This window comes from Gavia stellata, chromosome 9 (assembly GCF_030936135.1).
Source record: "Gavia stellata isolate bGavSte3 chromosome 9, bGavSte3.hap2, whole genome shotgun sequence".
Classification (NCBI taxonomy): Eukaryota; Metazoa; Chordata; class Aves; order Gaviiformes; family Gaviidae; genus Gavia; species Gavia stellata.
The window spans coordinates 40,406,307-40,425,070 of record NC_082602.1 but is presented as its reverse complement, the minus strand read 5'-3'; the positions used below and the strand labels follow the sequence as shown (position 1 = coordinate 40,425,070).

At 47.6% G+C, this 18,764-nt stretch overlaps 1 protein-coding gene across 1 annotated transcript in view; it reads left to right on the top strand.

The window, feature by feature from the left end:
• Nucleotides 1–18,764, top strand: part of TCERG1L (transcription elongation regulator 1 like) — a 98,258-nt gene that overhangs the window by 63,675 nt on the left and 15,819 nt on the right. Inside the window, exons 6-8 of the mRNA XM_059821465.1 lie at nucleotides 7,231–7,325; nucleotides 9,419–9,507; nucleotides 12,961–13,115. Coding sequence (XP_059677448.1) covers nucleotides 7,231–7,325; nucleotides 9,419–9,507; nucleotides 12,961–13,115 — 339 coding nt within the window. The remainder of the gene's footprint in view (nucleotides 1–7,230; nucleotides 7,326–9,418; nucleotides 9,508–12,960; nucleotides 13,116–18,764) is intronic.

Here is an 18,764-nt window from a genome sequence, read left to right as displayed (position 1 = left end):
GATGAGGCCAGCGTGACATGTGGTCAGTAGGTTGCCTAAATCAAGTGGCTATACTCTTGGGAGGCCATCATTCTGGAAGAGCAATTGTTACATTTTTGTATGCATACAAGTAGTGTAAATAAGATGAACGTTATATTTTTGTTTCCAGCTTTCTCTTGAAAATACAAAATACCTTCATCTGCCCCTGTTTGTCATCTTTGATTTGCTGCCAACTACATTTAACTCAATTTCACTGCAATTTCACTCAAGTGTAGTATGGATATTTCTTTAATGTTTTTAAGGAGGTGACACTCTCTTCTATAGGTTGCTACAAACTTTCGTTATCTCCAGTAGACAAACAATCAAAGTAGGAATCATAATGAAGAGCAAATGACAGTAATAAAGGTGTTTTCGCACAGCAGCCTCAAAGTGCTACAGGAAAGCAAAGGTGCACTTTAGGACGCTGTTAGGAGACACTGGGGACCTGACCACGTCCCGTGGGTGACCAGGACCCGGAGTCGGCGGGCGGTGGGGGGCCGGGGCTGAGCTGCCACCCGGCCACTGCAGAGCAGGACCTGGTGCGGGGACCTTGGGGTGCCTGGGTGGCAGGTTCAAGCACGCCAGCCTGCTCTGGGTCACCCGTGTGGGCCAGGTGGATGGTTAGGGTGGAGAGGTGGCGTAAGAAGATAACGACCTCCAAGTTTGTTTTTGTTTTGGTGTTTTGTTTGTTTGTTTTTTTTTAATTTAAAAACTCTGGACCTTGAAAAACATATTTGTTGAGTGTCTGCAGCCCAGGAGCACTGAAACACAGGCGTAGTTATTTCTGAGAGAGGACTAGGGCAGACAACTAGAATACCAACTTGCTAAGCCGTGCATCTTCTATCTATTGTGTAGAGTGCTTTAACATACATATGGCAGCCTATGCCACTGTGTTTTACTGCCAGTACGTACAGCGGCAGTATTAAGCCAGCGCACAGATTTTATGTGGCATTACAGCCGGACTTTTGTTTTACAATATGGATAAGCCTTTCTTTGACTTGGTTTCTAAAGAGAGAATTGGGTGTTCAGCGAGGCTTGGCACAGTTGGATTTTGCTCATGACAACACCAAATCCCTCTTTCTCTGAAGACAAAATTAACAAAATTTTCTGTATTTCTGGAGCAGAAGGAGTAAACTTTGCGATGATCCTGGCTTCTAGTAAGCATTTATTTTTGTATTGGAAGCTGGAAAAGTCCAGTCTCAAGTACAAATATGACTTTTTTGCATGGCAGTAGGTACAAGAGAGGCGGAGCTGTAACTACCACCCTCACAGAGCTCTGCATGACTTTAAAGATATTCAGAGCTCAGATCATTAAGTGCCTTGAAGATCAGGGCCGAGATCTTGATACTTAAAAAGAATCACAGGTGAAGAGCAGAGGAAGGAGGGTGGGCAAGATTCAGCAAAGGTCTTTGACTCAGAGCCCGGCTTAGCCTGGGCCAGCTCGCCGAGGTGCAGAAACCGCTGGAGAGAGAGGCTGGGAAGTGGTACAGAGGCTTAAACGAGGGGGAAATGCAAAACCAGGTAGAAATACCCCACCGATGAGGCAGCAGCTGCCTCGTGCTCAGGGAGGGAGGAGGCGAACGAATGGGGGCCCTGTGCCGTGCCCGGTGTTGGCGGGAGCTGATGCTGCTCCGAGGGCAGCGATGCTGGTAGCAATGCTCCCGCCTGTGCAGCTCTACGGGAAATGAATGCATGGAGCCAGTCTGGGAGGTGGGGATGGTGCGCTGCCCACCCTGCACGGTGTCCGAGGGAATATGCCAGGAGGGGTTTTTCACCTTTTCCGTCTAACAAAGAAACGATTTTCAGGGTAGTGGCAAATAGCATCTCTTGGGCAGTGTTGGCTGTGTGCCTGAGAAGTCCAACAATTATATGAGTTTGTCCTCGAACTCTGCACCAGCCATATAGCCCGCGGTATGGTACAACGGACAAAGAATTTGTCCTTGTTATTCTACTGTTCCCATTACAAATCTCCAGAAAAATAAAGGGGTGAGTGGGAAGAGATTGCTACAGCAGGAAAAAGCACTGCTCAAGGAGACTTGTTCTAAGAGGGGAGACAGCATTTGGCAGGGCACAGAGAAACTGGTCAAAGCAGAAAATAGACACGAATTCAAGGGTTAAATACAGTGTGCAGGCAGGAGCAGGAGCAGGATCTGTTGCCCTGAAGCAGCGATGATGGGCTGAAGGTGGGATCCCCGCCTGCGGGAGCGGGGCAGGGACCTGGCTGACGTAGCAGCACTGAAATCCCACACTTGGCTCGAGGCAGAAGCAGCAGAGGAGGAACTGTGAGTCCATCAGGTACGGTTTGTAGGCTAATCTCAAAACCCAAAAGCAGTAAGGTTGTGAGGAGAGGCGGACCTGATCTACAGAGATAGTGGTGGGATAATAAAAGCTGAGTGTTTAGATGGGTGCACTTGAAGTAAATCCAGTTCTCGGAAACATTTAGAATAAAAATTTTAAACTTTGAGATTAATGGAGGTTTGGCCTCTAAATACCTTTGCAAAACAAATTTTTATTATCTCTTCTCCATAGCTGCATCTGGAGTGAATCAATCTTCCCCCTTACCTCTTCCTCTCTAATTCTGCTTTTAATAAGATGTTTATGATCTTACACCTACATCCTCTGTGATACACCCAAGATAGTTTCGCTGCTTCACCTTTACTTTACACACTGTGAATTATTCATGTCTCCCTACCTGCCGTGGAGCCTCAGAGAAGTCTCTTTAATCAGGTATCTTTATCCTCCCATCTCCAGCGCATCCTTCGGCCGCGTTACAGCACATGCTGGAACACATCATTGGTAATCACACTGCTAAGTTTAGGGGCAAAAAAAGGTGCGTGATTATGTTGGAAATATGTCATGGTGGCTTAATTGTCAGACTGCAGTTTATTTTATGCTCTTAAGTTAAAGAGCAGGGAAAAAAGCCGGGGCCTCCCCAGCTCAGCGGGACCGCAAGCTGGGGTGATTTTTCTCTTGGTGTTATACTTAGGGAAGACAGTCACAGTGTTCAACTAGAGATATAAAAGTAAATGACTCCTGACGGGCACAGTGACTTTCAGGACTTTCTTTTTTTATTTTATTTTTTTTATTTCCATCTTATTTTATATGTGCTGACTGTCCCAAATTTCATGGAATTGTATTTCACGTGTGAATGCCTAATGAATGGCGTGCTCCAGAAGCTCACCTCTGTGTGCTGTGCCGGTGATGCTGTATTTTGAGCAACAGCTGGAGCACCCAAGTCCCTCCCTGGGGCTTCAGCTTTCCTGTTCGGATGCTCAAAAGAGGGGAAAAAAGAGAGGTTGTCTCGGGCATTGGCAGCGCAGAGTGTCTCCGCGCTGAAGATGTGTCAGGTTCAAATAGGAGTGAATGGCCGCCTGTGCATGAGAGCCTCCTGGCTTGGTCCGCACCGGTACGTCCGTCTGGTACGTCCGTGCTCCGTACTTCAAGCCAATCTTCAGTTACTAAAGAGCAGGGTAAGAACAGCCATGACAAAGCAGTTGCGCCATATGTTGTACCTTCCTTGGTATCAAACCAGAGCTCCCGGAGCTGTGCGAGTGTGGTTTAGGCTCCCTCTCCTATTTCATTCTTCAGCATCAGCTCTGGGAAACTCCTCTGCCGAATTTCACTTTTGCAACCGTTTGTTTAAATCTCCCAATTGACATTTATGTATTTGTATTGATGCTTGTAATGACTAAATAAAAGTTGACATCAGCTAGGTAAACGTGTTTTCTTGTTCCTCATGCATGCGTGCATGTGCGTATAGGTGAATGAAAGATCCTGGCTACTTCTTAAACCAACGTGATAATGAAGACTGAGAAAGATTCAAAATTCTAATAATAACAAAACCTTTTTTTCTAGGATTAGAGAAATAGTAGAGAAAGAAGCAGAGCTGGAAGAGAGGTTGATGCGATTTCCCTATTAAAAGGAAAAATAAATCCCAGGTCCGTTAGACATCTTTTCCCCAGCGTGCTGCTCCATGTCCAGCTGCTCCATGTTTGAGTGACACAATCCGAACAGCAAGTTGTCCGTGGCTGTTTCATCGGCAGCTAATTGGCCTTCCCGAGTTGTTGCTTCAGGGACTATTTCATGGCAAGAACAGAAGAGTTGAGAGCTGGAAATGCCAAGATGTACCGCGCCGCTCAGCAGCGTTGCCCTCAAAAGGCTCCCAGCACATGGTCGGCTGTGGTGCCCTGAGCCCGGCGCCAGCTGTGCGCCTGCGAAACGTGGCCAGCGCCAGCTGTGCGCCTGCAAAAGCCGTCCCAAACCTGGGCTGTTCCAGTTGCCTTTAAATTGCTGCAAAATCAATGACTTGCAAAGGAATGTTTGCTGCAGAGGGGGATGTCTCAAGGTTCCTTTCATCCTCTACAAACATATTTCCACAAGGCACGCTAATATTTTGGTTTAAAAACTTTGTTGGAAAGGAGGGAGGCTGTACGGAACACATTGTGCCTGCTGTGCCACACAGGGCGGCGCCCGAGGGCTGGCTTGTGGCATGGCATGGGAGCAGAGAACAAGCCGCCAAGGATATCCCAGAGGAACAGCAGTGGGAGAGTCGGAGTGATGGGAAAAGGCATGGCAAGATAATGAAATACCTCTGTGAAACAGTTGAGAAACTGCACGTTGTCTTTCTTCTGCCATGTTTTAGAGCTGGAGAATAAAGGGGGTTGTGGTGAGGTGGGTGCTGGTCTCTTCTCCCAAGTGACAAGTGACAGGACAAGAGGAAATAGCTTCGAGTTGTGCCAGGGGAGGTTCAGGCTGGATATTAGGAAAAATTTCTTTCCTGAGAGAGTGGTGAAGCACTGGAAGAGGCTGCCCAGGGAGGTGGTGGAGTCACCATCACTGGAGGTGTTCAAGGAACGTGTGGACGTGGCACTGTGGGACATGGTTTAGTGGGCATGGTGGGGTTGGGTTGGTGGTTGGACTTGATGGTCTTACAGGTCTTTTCCAACCTTAATGATTCTGTGGTTCTGTGGGAGGTTAATTTAAGTGAGGTGCGCTCATTGTGCCTCCAGATCTCACAGAGCGGTGAGCGCGAGAAGCGTCCTTGGTCCTCGGCTGTCCTTTCGCTGTGTTTGCTTTCCTCATCCGGGGCTTTATCATGGCTTATGGCACCATTTGCCAGTGCCAGCCGCCGACTCCTGCCTTCCCCGGCACTCGCGTGTGGCACTGCTGCCCACGGGGCTGGTCCCAGCAGGGTCCCCGCGTTGTCCCTCCGGTGCCCCCGGCCTTCCCGCACACTCTGCCGGGATTTCCTTCACCTCTCCGGAAGCCCGGCAGGAGAAGGCAGGGCTGGGCGCTCGCCGGCGGGCTGAAGCCGTGTGTGACTTTGTGGCACTCAAAGACGAACGTGCCTGTAATGCTTTGATTCCCTGTTAACGGCTGTCTCGTGAAGAAAGAGAAATTCAGAGACCTTTTTGATATGTATTAGCTGCTCCCTACTCCTAGCTCCTTTAATATGGAAATTAATTGATGTGGTTTGCAAACCTTCTTTTTCGCTACCTGTAAAAATTGAGTAAGTCATCTTCTGAGAGGAATGACATATATTTAAATTTTTATTATTGTGATACATTCCACAGTGAAGCAGAGTCCAATGGCTGAGACTCCTGCCTTTTCCTCCGTGTAGCTCCTGTTACGTGTGTGCCTCTTCTGTAGTCAGAGTAATTTTTAAATGAATTGAATGGTATTTTGACATGTGAATCTGTTATATAATATGCAGTCCTAGAAAAGCAGTGCTTGCAAATAGTTTCTTGAAGCTACTATACCACGGTTTTAGCCTGTTTGGCAGACAGAAGATGCTCCGTAACTCCAGATGGATGAGGGGGGAGGTATGTCGTGGCTTCTCCTCATTAGAGCACTCTTAACACTGGTAACGTTACCCGGTATTTGCAGTGTGGCGTTGTGCTGGAGCTCTCTGAGGAGCCCGTGCCGGCTGTGCGCGGTGGCTGGGCGTGGGGTGGGTGTCTCCCTGCAAAGCCGGGCAGGGGGCTGTGGGTGCAGAGCCGTGCACACGGGCGTGCTGGCAGGGACGGACCGTTGTGGACCGCAGCCCTGAGCGCTTTGAGCCTCCTTTGGCAATTTAACTGCTGTGCTGGAACTCTTCAGGCACAGGAATGCTTGGTTACGATTCTACATTGCTTGTGGAGTTTTTATCACGAATGAGTTGAAACGTCGTCATTATTTGTTGTTTAACTGCCTACAATTGTGCAGGCTTTGAGATGGAAGTCCCAAGTGCAGTGGCACGGGGCCGTGCTCAGGGACTTTCGTTCTCGGAGGAATGCACCAGGTCGCGTAGCCTGAGCGGCTGCACGTGCTCCCCGCTGGAGCCGTTGCTGTCCTGCTCCGTTCCGCCTGAGCAAAGGCGATGGCTGGGGAGGGAAGAACGAGTGGGAAGGTGCTGAGTACGCTTTCCCTGGGACTGCTCAGCTTAGAAAGAATCTATATCCCTGCTGCAGGCGGGATGGGCCAGCTGACTGGAGAGTCCCTTAGCTCAAACCCCCAAATATGTGTTCTAAGAGAAGTGGAAAGACAAGACAAAAAAACCCCCAATCAAATAAAAAGAACAATGTCTTTCTTAGTGCTTCTTACTGTGAAAACTACTTTTTTCTGATGGTTAGGTCTGTGTCTCATACCTGCTGCCTTTTTGCCTTTCCCTCCTGTCCCTTATGGCCCCTCCGTTACCGAGACATACACATTTTGTAGCCAGTGGAAACTTTGGTGTTTAGCGTTTCAGGATGGAGACAGCTGTTCGTAAAGGGGAGGAACATGTTCATACAACTGCTTCCACTGGAAATGCAACTAAATGCTCATCGGCGGCTCCAACGGAGGTTAACCCAGAACACGCCGGTATCTGCAGGCTGGGGGGAGAGGGGCCTGGCTGGCCCTGAGCCCCTCGGGGGCGGCCGTGGGGCAGGGAGTCGGGGATATTTCCCCTGGAAAAAAGTTTTGGATTCAGGGATAGCAGGACAAAAAGCTCAGTGCAATAAAAGCCTCACTCTGAAGTATGTGAGTGTGTCCCCTTAAAATACAGCATGGCATTTAGAAAGGTGCTGTGGTCCTCGGCACGCAGGGATGTGTGTAAATAACGGGCTGAGCGAGAGGAGGAGGTGAGGAGAGGAGACTCGGAGCCGCAGGGAGTGGTTTGGTTTTTCTTCGCCAGTTCTGGCTTGTTGGGAATGTATTTATTGCACATTAAAAAGAAATCCTTTCCCCTCACAGATAACGGCAAAGAATCGAGTAGATCCTCCTGCCCACCGACCTTGATTTTACATACGGAGAGGAAGAGTACCCCCGTGGAGAGTGATGGCGATAAGGTCTGCGATGGAGCTGCTGCTTTTAAAAACCTCTTTAAATATTGAACTGCACAAATCAGAGTCAGTATAAAGGACTGTCCTGTGGCAGGAGCTGTGCTGGGGATTCAGGTTTCCTACAGCCAATTTTAAAGCGCTATCTATTTAATTTATCTTGGTGCTTTGTAGGAGCTCTGTCGCTGCAGTGTCAGAGTATCAGAGGAGGGATGCTCGTGGCTGCTTTTTCTCCCCATGCTGGAGGAGAAGCGAGTCAATGGGGAGGGTGTGTGAGTGCCAACGTGGAGGGGTGACGCAGCCCGGAACAAAATTCATGTACTGAGAAGCTGGAGTGCAGGAGCAGAGTGCCTGGGACTTTCTCCAGCTCACTGCGGTGGCCGGGACCTGTGGAGCTGGGTCAGCCCCCGCTCGGAGCAGGATCCCCTCGCTGGATGTCGTGCTGCTTATCGCAACATCAACCCCAGGTGCAAGGAAGAATTTTTTCATGGAGTCCACCTTTTTGGTGTTATTAATTTAACTGTGCTGTGCACTTCTGTAGCCTTCCTTTACAGATAATTGCAAGGTCCTTAAATAAAACTGACAGGTGAATGTAAGCAGATGGCAAATATTATGTGCAGCTTACAGATGGGAAGTACTATATGCGTGTAAGTTCAACAGCTTTTTATAAAAAAGCCTAGATTATTATATAACAGAAAAGAACCTAGATCATACTCCCAGCTTCTATGAAATAAATGGAAATATTTGCTTGCTGCGCAGCTCATGCAGCCTTCATGCAAATGGCTAAAGCTAAAAGAGGCAAACCTTTATCAGGGTGTGGGGGTGTGGAAGAGCATCTCAGGCTCACAAAGCAGCAGTGCAGAAGATGCTTGAAGCCGCCTTGGAGCAGGCGTGGTCTGTTCCCCCGCATTTCTGCTCCGTGCACACATGCTTTTTGCAGCAGGAGCTCTGTCCTGCCGGAGGAGGACCTGTGGACTGAGCTGCTGTTCAGTTTATTTTCCTTTGGCACATTCCTACCAGGCGCTGCAGGTGTTCCCCACGTTTGCAGGTGTGTTGGTAGTCGGGCACGTTCCTTAGGGTTTTAAGTTGTAAAATACTTTCAAGATGAAGACCTCTGGACATACGCTGTATTATTTTTTAATTAAGTATGTGCTTATCATGTTTTGATACTGCACTGAGCCAGATCGCTGCCTTCCTCCCACACCTCCCCCTTGCCGTTCATTTCCGTAAGCTACTACAATAAAAAATAGCTGTTCTTCAGCGGGTAAAACACTTGTCAGCTGTACCATACAACCCTGCCGCGTTGTCTGTTGCTCCGTCAGTACAGCCAGCCTTACGCAGAGAGGCTGTCGCAGGGGGCTTCAATGGGGACAGGAGTGCAGCCGGGTCCCCTCCATCTCCAAAGGGTCACTGCTGGCTGCAGCCAGGGAGGGTCCCTCTTGCCGGTGTTGTTATGTCTTTGGGAAGTCCCAGAAAAACTGCTCAGAAGGGAGCAGCCGGTGATAGCAGCGAGGGTGCTGAGCTCTGTGGAGCAGCGTGTGCTCCCCAGGGCTCGCTCAGCTGCTCCTGCTGCGCCCGTGTCAGTGGTTCCCTTTGGCCAAAGGCTGCCTCACGCGCTGGAGCTGGTACAAGTGCTTTCTTGCCACGTGTGCCACCCGCACCCCTTCCTTGGCCATTTCCCCGCCGCTCCCCTGCCTGCGCCGCTGCTCTGTGCGCAGCCCCGGGGCCGGCGGCAGTGGGAGCACCCTCCTGCCTGAGCCTGCCCCTCACTAGGATGGGCATCACTCCCCACCCTTCGTTTCTGATGAGGCGGCTCTCCTCGTTGCTGCAACGCAGAGTTATACCCACTATCCCAAGTGAGCTATTGGCCTGAACAAAAGCATATCTGCTGGTTTTTCATTTGTATTGCTGTAAGTGGGGCGACATTTTTATTATTTCCCGTTTATCTGGGCTATTCTCAAGGTAGCTGGTTGTTCATAAAGCTGCTCATGGAATAATGGCAATAAGGGTAATCCACTTCACGTTAGAGAGTGATTTGTATAACAATTAAGAGTCTTCTGCATCGGCTTTATTTGTTGACTAATCTCTATCTGTCTTTCAAGGGTCATTCTTTTAAACTAGTAAATGAGGATGACAGCACATCAAACGGCAACAAGCCCGTGGCATCCACTCCAGTGCCAGGATCACCATGGTAAGCAAATGCAATCAGACCTGCTAGAAGCCGTTCATCAGTGCTGTTTCCCTTGCCAAACATGCATTAGTGGTCTGGTACGTGGGGAAAATACGTTACCCTGGGTGTTAAGTAGCAATGCTGGGTGCCTGTTCCAGCTTCTGGAGCTTTTCCTCATTAATCATGTGCTTAATGAAATTGCGGGGAGGCAGCCACAACCACGGTGTGAGCCAGCTCCCCGGGGCGTGCGAGGTAAGGGCAGTGTGCTGCCGCGCTCCGGCTCAGCCAGGGACCAGGTCCGGCAGGAGGCAACCGAGGGTTTCTCTGTCTGGTTTTGTGGGCATGCATGGCCGCTTGCCTGCTGCGAGCAGGGCTGCGTTCGGCCGTGCTCCTTGGGCTCTGCCTCGCCGCGTCTCACACGTGTCGAGGATCCAGCTTGGATGCTGCTTGGATGGATCAAAGGGGAAAAACAGGATCCGTGAGAAATGTTCTTGCTTTTTAGGGCCAGCTCCTCTTTCTCTCCCAGTTATTTCATTGCCAGTGGATGACTCTTACTGTCTTGCAAGAGTACTGTTGATTTCAGGTTGTATCAGTGAAAACAGGTTGTGTCTCATGACCCCGGTTTCCTGACCACATTCCCATTCAGGTAACTACATGTTGGGTAACTAAAGCTCTCATGTCATTATTAAATAGATAAAAACTTTCTTCACTTTCTATCCTGAACCGTTGCCTAGAAGGATTTTTTTACTTCCTTTACCCATATGCATTCTTATGCTGGATAAAATAATCGGGTTGTACTCTGGCTGACACCTGTGGGCACACTCCATGTGCTTCAATCACTATTTACAATTTTTTCTGATAGGTTGAAACTAGATATGCAACACAAATTCAACAAACCCTGAATTTACTTCAGCCTCTCCCCACCCATAGGTTGGCTCCCTGCTTCTGCAGGACCCAGGGTTGATGTGACATTGCCAAGTACCTGTCAGAAGTAGCTAGACCATAATTTTTAATGGCAGAAAAATTTTCAGGAAAGTTACCAAACCTTACCTACCCTATGAAATAAAAAAAAATACTAATATCATCATCTTGTGCCCTTACTCATTCTTAAAGTACAATTTTCTAAAGGGAAACGTGACCATAGCAATACCTGTGTTTCCAGTTTTTGCTCTGTGACTGAAACGAAATACCGTGCGTCCCCTGTGGATAATTGAAACCCTTATTATACCAAAGAGGAACAGGTGGCATGTTACATGGGGAAAGGGACATTAATTTTAAATTAAATGTCAAATTGTATTAGTCGTGGAAAAGTGAAGAGGTGTCACAAGGGACCGCGGAGTTTCTAACCTGGGGTGATGGCACACGAGACCTGGCGATGCTCAGTGATTAATGAGCACCATCAACATCTGTGTGTGTGGCCAGTGAGCGCAGCCGCGTACCAGCAGAGACAGAACGCGCGTTTCCCGACCCACTGTTTAGAATCTCTGTCAGGTAACGGCTTCGGCAGTCCCGCGTGCATGTGGTAGCATTGCAGATCCCAAACAAGATGCTGGTTTTAAGTTTGCCATTGTTTGCAGCCAATTCCCCAGCAGCTCCCATTCTGCAGTGTGCTTACTTGCCAATGAAAGGAGTTACAGCAAGGGGCTTTTCCAAGCAGGCATTTACTCCTGGGCAGGATTGGACCTGTGCCCTGGCTATAATTCTAACATTTAATAAAAGGTTTACAAGAACCCATTTAAATTAATCAGCTATGACTGTCCTCTTCAGCTAACTGCCAGGATTTTTTCCCGTCCTTCTGGGACGACTGTGGTATTTGTGGGAGCGTGGGGTCTCAGTTTGACACGTTGCTGTAGAAATCCCTCTCGGTGTGTTCTGCAGAAGAGGCTGGGGCTGGTGGGTCAGCGTTTCTGGGAGAACAGAGGTTCCCTTAGCTCCAAGGTGCAAAGTCAGAAGTCATAACTATACCTGATCATTGCCCAACGGGGGGTTAGAGCATCTGTCTGTGAGGCTCTTTCCTGATCCAAAACATTTGTGCATTAAAATAAACAGAAAATCATTAAAATGTCATGTCCGTGTCACTGAACTCAGGATGCCAAAACTTCTGGGGGTGTAAGTGGGACTGAAGTCAGCGGCTGGGTTTGTGCAACCAATTTTGTGGTCCTCTTCTTCAGGAGAACATTTAACTCTGCCAAACGTAATTACTGTGATGTGCGGGCTCAGTAAGGCACTTCTGAGCACACCGCCCTGCTCCCCGCACCCTGCAGCTCCCGCCACCCTTTCTTACAGAGGTTATGCATTTTTCATTATGTGTTTGGGCAAGATCAATGGTGATGTCTTGCCAGTGGTACAGAGAGAATGTTGGATTATCTTATTACAGCACTCTGCAGTGATGGAGCATTTTTCATATTTGCAGTCTTTTGCCCAGACCAGACTGTTTTTAAACCAGTTTTGTTCCTTGCTTTTAATAACAGTTAAGCAGCAGAGCTTCTAATGATAAGGTTTGTTCCCTCCAGGTATTTATGCTTCAGTGAGACCAACGTTTTCCCATTATAAATGTATGTGTGTGTGTGAGGAAGGCAGAGGGTGTGTATGATGTTTGTTAGTTGTCATTATGATTCAGAAAGTGCGGGCTTGAGATTGATATTGTGTTTGTTTATTTACATACAGATTTAGTGACATACAGCTTGAGGTTTTTGAATGTCTGTTAAGGATGGTGTGATACTTATTTTCACGTTATTTTAGCTGACTTAAAATGAATTTTAGGACAAAAAGTTGAAGTGCTGTCATGCAAATTTTAACTGACCAAGCCAAGAAACGGTGGTTTGTACAGCAGCGACTTGGTCGCATTTTTCAAATTTGAAACAGAGCCCATAAAAATCAACCTAAAGCTTTCTGTGGTGGCTGGTTGTACCTGTCCAGCACAGAGCGTGGTGGGAGCTGGTGGGGATGCCACGGGAATGCCGTGGGGATGCTTTGGAGATGCCACGGGGATGCTGCTGTTACACCTTCTCCCACCAGCACAGCCAGATCGGCTCCCGTGGCTGCCGGCCAGCAGCAGGCACAGCCCCGGCCCGTGGGCATCGAGGCCGTGGCCACCCAGCCCCACTGCCGCAGCTTCTGCCGCTTGCTGCTCTCAGCCACGGCTTTAGAACGTGAAATGTATTTTCCTATGGCTTCTCTTGCCGTGAGCACCACGGCGTTCCTCCTCACTGGGTGCTTTTTCCCTTCTGTGATGGAATATTTCACCTACTGCTTTTTTGGGCTGTTTAGACCATTTCTGGGACATTTTATTGATATGGAGTTATCCCACCTGAGGTGACTGGCATGGGCTGGCAGGGCCTGGGGCAGGCTGCCAGTCGGAGAGGAGTCTCACCCAGGCACCGCAAACAGAGATGCAATAAGCCAACTGCGGGTTAATTTCTTGTTCGTGGGTGTATCTGACGTTATCTAAGCATAGTTTATCACTTGGACTAGGTGTGTAGTCTGGACTGGAGATGACCGGGTCTTCTTCTTCAACCCTACAATGCAGCTGTCAGTCTGGGAGAAGCCAGTGGACCTGAAGCACCGCGGCGACATAAACCGGATCATCGAGGATCCTCCTCACAAGCGCAAGCTGGAAGCTGCAGCAAGTAACTAAAGCCCTGTGATTATTTGCCTCTATTTAAACTCAAATGTCGAATGAAACCTGGTCGCTAAATATGTTCAGCGAAAGTTTGAGAACCGTAATTAAAGGGGTTTTCTTTTGAGATTTCATTTAAAGTATTGTGTTAAAATTGATGTTTATTGCAAAATCCTTATTTTCACTGAAATGCTGAACTGGGGGATAGAGAGTTCTCGTTACTGGCAGTGAAAAAACAGGTGGCTTCTTATACTGGCTGAATCTTTGATGTATAAAATACATCTCAGAAGACGCTGCCTTTATGTTTTATTACACTTATTTCCAAGATGTACGTTAGGAGTGCATTACCAATGCATTATTCAGCTGTTAGACAAAAGCAGAGACTCTGTAGCTGATGATTATCCAACCAAGCTGTAGAGGGGGGGAAAAATCCCAGTAGTAAATCTCTAATGAGCGCTAAAAGGTTTGGTGGAAACGTGGATGCTTCCATCTAAACGTGACTCTGCCAGTCACCTTCTAAACACTGCGGACTCCCGAAGGGGAGAGTAGTGGCTAAAGAATAAGTGCTGAGCTGCAGAAATACAAGTTCAGTGGTTCACAGTACGGTTTAAAAGACAACCCTTGGCCTGTCAGTGATCCAAGGTGTTTGCTATCTGGTCCTCCCCAAGGCGGCCGGTTTGCGGAGGCAGCTTTCCCAGCCTGACTTTCCCATCCCACGCTCCTTGCCATGCCAGCTTTTTTTCTGCTCTCTGTACCTTAGTTGCTCAGTCCAGGTTTTGTCCGTGCTGGAGGCTGGTCCAGGAGCAGCCCAGCGTGCCAGCCTCTGCTTGCCGGTGCAGTAGTGGCTCCATAGTTTGTTTGTTCCACCACATTTCTCTCCAGAGATGACGTTTCACCAGTTTTTGTGGACTCCCTGTTACTGGGAGGCGCTCCGTGCCATGTCAGTCCTCCTTTTATTTCCTGACACTTTACGTTGGCTTTCACGTGGGAGCTGTGTCTGTAAGACCTGCCGTTACTGGGAGGACATGGAGGTGCAGGGCAGTCATCTGAAAAGCTGCTTGTTGTGATTAGCTGCTTGTCATTCTTGAATATTCTGCTTTACAGCGGTTTCACTGGAGAGCCTCCTTCAGCTGATGCCAGTTCTTTAGTGGCGAGGTCTAGAAAAATGGAGGGGGAAGAAAATGAGACTGTTACCATTCTTTTAAAGCGTAGTATTTTATAACTGAAAATCAGGCAGCAGTGGCGGTCTCCTGGAGCGACGTGCCTTTCCGCTCGGGCCGTTGGGGGCTGTAGTGCACGCTTTGATCCGCAGGCACAGCTCCCAATTAACTGCCGCAGAACAGGGGCTGCCAGCGTGCTTTTGTGGGCTTGAAAGACTACGTCTGCAGGTAGATGAAAGTGAGCGATAATCAGGATTTATGTTATCGGTATTAGCAGACGGTTACTGAAGAAAAGCTACAGAGAGTGGTTTTCCATTAGCGTAGTCCTTATCAACACATAATGTCATCACATTTTTCAGTATAAATTTCAATCGTCAGATGCTTGTATATGTCTCATTTTTGTGTATGCCTTGAATAACTTTAGCTGTATATCTAACAATTGCAAAGTGTATCTGCTGAAGTTCATTCTTCAGGAGAAAAATAAGGATACGTTTTTTATTACAGGATATGTTGAAAGATCAATTAATTACTGACAAGGGGGAATGATGGCCAAAGACAAAACCGAGGGTCATTGTTCATGGTCTATAATTAATTAACGAGAAGAGCCTCAAGTCATTGTTGATATGTGCTACTTCAAAAATCTGGGTTTTGCTGTGTGTTCCATCCTTTTTATTTATTATCTCTAAGTACCACCAAGATTTAATTCACGCACCAGTTTCTTTATGACCATGGCTTTCATTGTTGCTAATAGTCTCCATCTTCCTTGATATAACTGGGACTCACGGTTGCTCAGTATTTGAGACAGTCAGGTTATAATTAGTATATATTAGCTGCTGAGGTGAAGGGAATTATTTGTTACCATTTCTCTTAGCTCGTAATCTCGAGTAAATAAATAACCCAAATGAGCTGTGTGTTTGCAACAATGGCTGCCACATTTATTTAGCTTAGTTGCTGCTGCTGGGTTTTAATTAGGATTTTTAAATCAAAGGCACAAAAAAAGTTGGCAAGCGTAGTTATTCATGGGGTGCTATAGATTATCTGCGCATCACTCCGCTGAAAGATCAAGTGCGTTTATAATTTAGGCAGAAATGAAAAATTACTCATTTATCAATTACTCCGCCTCCACAAAGTATTAGTTCTTAGGGAGACTGATGAAGGTGTCGTGGCTCTTCACTGCTGGGTTCCCATCAGGCCATCCCGTGGAATCGGGGGGAGGCGCAGCTCCTCCCGTGCCTCCTGAGCAGCTGCACGGGGACCGCTGCTGCGGCAGAGCAGCTCTCGGCCAGCACCACGCCAGCCCCTCCAGCGGGGACGTCACCCGGGTGCAGGGACCCGCGGCCGACCAGAGGCAGGGCCAGGACAGAGACGGCGTTCCCAGGACCTTCATGCCTTGATCTTCCATATTCCCGAGGCAGAGCTGTCTGACAGCAGAGTGCAACATCTTCTGGTGACAGCTCTCTCTTCTTGTCCCTCTCTGTCGTTACTGCTCTGTCTCAGTACGGTCACAGACTGACCACAATATCCCTCTTTTCCCTCAAAGATTCCTTGAAATGTTTTTGTCTCATTGCAATGGAGAAAAACATTTTTACCTATTCCTTCACCTGCTCAGATGGTTTGTCTGGATGTTTAGGCTGAGGACGTTATTTTTTCAGCTAATTAGAAGAAAACTGGCATTCTGACCACAGAAAATGGCATGTTGATTCATGGTTGTTACGATCCCTATTCAAAATCGGTTATGACTTAGTTTACTCTGTTCCCACAAATATTTTGGACCCTTGAGCATTCAGACCAAAACACGAAGCGCGGTCCCTAGACACAGCATAGGGAAGCTCCCGGGCTTCCCTGCGACACGTGGGTGCCAGGTCTCTTAACAAAATTGCAAGTCAGAATTTTGCCTGTGGCCGATGGATTGACGGCGCTTTAGCTCACCTGGTAAATGCTGGTGTTTGTTCTGGAAAATGAACCGGAATTCATGACTTGGCTGGGATTAGCTGAATGATTTAATTAATCAGCACTAAGCTAGATAGACCGTCAGATCGGGGCAGTGCTCCGCTTCATGATTTCATGGAAAGATGACTGTTGAGTAATATTCTTCCTCAAAGCTTTAAATCAATTATTAGATTTTGTGCTCGGCTGCCTCTCTTCCCTTTCAAAGTCGGTTTATAATCCTGCCAGAGGTCCTGCGGTGCGATGTGATTCAGCAGGTTCCTGAGTGAGAGCGTAGATACCATCTGTCATGTTTTACTGACTTTTCCATTGCACTGAGGTTTTACGTGATCATCCCAACTCTAATCTTGTCCCATTTGTCCAAGCCAGCGTACCCACAGCAGCCACTCCGGCAGCAGAGCGAGAAGGGTTCGGGGTCCCTCCCTCAGGGGGGCTGTCACTGCTCTCGGGGAGAACCCGAGGTGTGTCAGGAGCCAGCGGATGGAAGTAAAGACTGAAATAATTTCTTTTCTCTGCAAGTAACTAAGGTTCAGCTTTATAACTGCCCGGTTCACGTATTTTTCCCAACAAAATTTAAAAATGATATATCCTTTTCAGAAATCTGTGAAAGATCTTGTCGTAAGGTAACTTCAGATTCGAGTTCAGCTTCACGTAGCTGGAGAACATCACATCATCGTTTGTCACCCCCAGTGAGTTTTCTCCTGTCGGGTGGCAGTGTCGAACGGGAAAGGCTTGCCGCGAGGGCCGGGCTTCTCACCCCGTGTTGCTTTACTGACAGAACATCCCATCAGGATTCGTAATGGCTGAGCGTAGCACAACCTTCGGCCTCTGGCCGGCTCTGGAAAGGCTCTCCGTGGTGTGTGACGAACGCAGGAGGTGCCCCACGCGTGGCTTTCCCTTTCCTTTAACGGTGGTGAAATTTGGTAGGAACAGGATTGTGCTTGCCCAGTCACCTTGGACGTCAGTGCTCTCTGAAAACACCACCGAGTACTCTGTCACTTCATGTTATTACCTTCTGGATTCATTGAAGTTAAGATCACCGCTGCCTCCACAGGTTGCTCAGCTCCCGATCAATAGCTTTATAATATCTCTCTTGAATGACATTCCACCTTCGGAGTTACAGGCTGTTTTTCCTCTTTCTTTGTCTTTTTAATTGGGTGTTCCAAAGAAGAATTTACCAAGAAGAGGTAATAGTTCCAGTGAATTTATGTTTATTCAAAACATTATTAAATTCATTTATGTATCCATAATGCTCGTGTATCATCAGGAGTGTTGAGATCAAACTCTCCTTATCTTGGAAAGCTGTTCCTTTCTCCTTATTATCATTTGAAGTTGTAAAGAGTCCGTTTGCACCTGCGGTGTAGCTCCTGCTCACGTGGTCTCTGTTCCTGCCTCGGGTCTTCCCACGCCACAACGGCGCAGCTGCTCTTGGCTTCTTATTGTTCCTTTTGCAGTGATTTACTGTCTGCTTGGTTCAGGCACTTAATCTAAATAAAAGGTAACATTTGCTGAAAGCGTACTAATAAAGATGTCATTTCCCTAAAAGAGGGAAACCAAATGAGCTGCGAACAAGATTCTTAAATTGAAACTTGAAATAAATGGCCAAATTTCTGTTAGCTTCAATGATACAAGGATTGGACCCATTTTCTAGCAGGTGTCTCGGAGTTTCATCTGATTTTAGTGAGATCAGACCTCACCATATCAAGTTATTCAAACCTTTTATCTCCATAACCTCAGTTCACTTTTTTATTCATTTTTCATTTATTTTTTCATAGTTTCCTGACTAGCAAGATGTCTTCATTACCAGCCTCATACAAAAAGACTGAGGTTTGGTGTGTCTGATGTTCCCGAGCTATCCACGTGCAGTTTGATTTTCGGATTTCTCAACTAATTTGCGGGGAAGTGGGAAAAGGCCCCGCACAAGCGAGCCCTGGGTGGACCTGGCCTCTGGCCATCTGTCCATTTGGATTTTGGGGAAAACTGCAGTTCGGATGCATGAAAAAGCACTGTAGATTCCAGGAATAAATATCTGTTCCATATTCCTCACGTTTGTTGTGACTGACAGCGCAACCTCAGAGTCCTTCAAGGACGGGTGTCCGGGCCAAAGCAGGAGGGTGGTGTTGCCTCGGAGTTACTCTGCGGCATCAGGAGCGTGGAGCTTGTGGGTGTCCCCGTAGCCTTGCTGTACTGGCGGTGGAATTTCTGGAAAAGCAGCATTGCAGTTGCTTGTATATGAAAGAGAGACTTTGTAAGAAAGAAATTTTAAGAAGGAGCTTCCCTAAGGTGTGAGATAACGCTATTGAATCCTTCAGGCTGCCAGGACTGGAATAATTTTGCAGAAATGTCTTTGTAGCTGTATATTGACTGGAAGGGAGGAGGGAGTATCAGGTGAAACGATAACAAGATTTAAATAAAATCCTGTCACAAATGAAGAATGAACAGTTTTGGTCAGCACGTGAACAATGAGCGGTTTTTCAGAATAGAAACGGTGGGGTTTATTGCTCTCTTTCATTTGGAGGAAGGTGTTTCTGAGGATCTCGTGAAGTATGTGT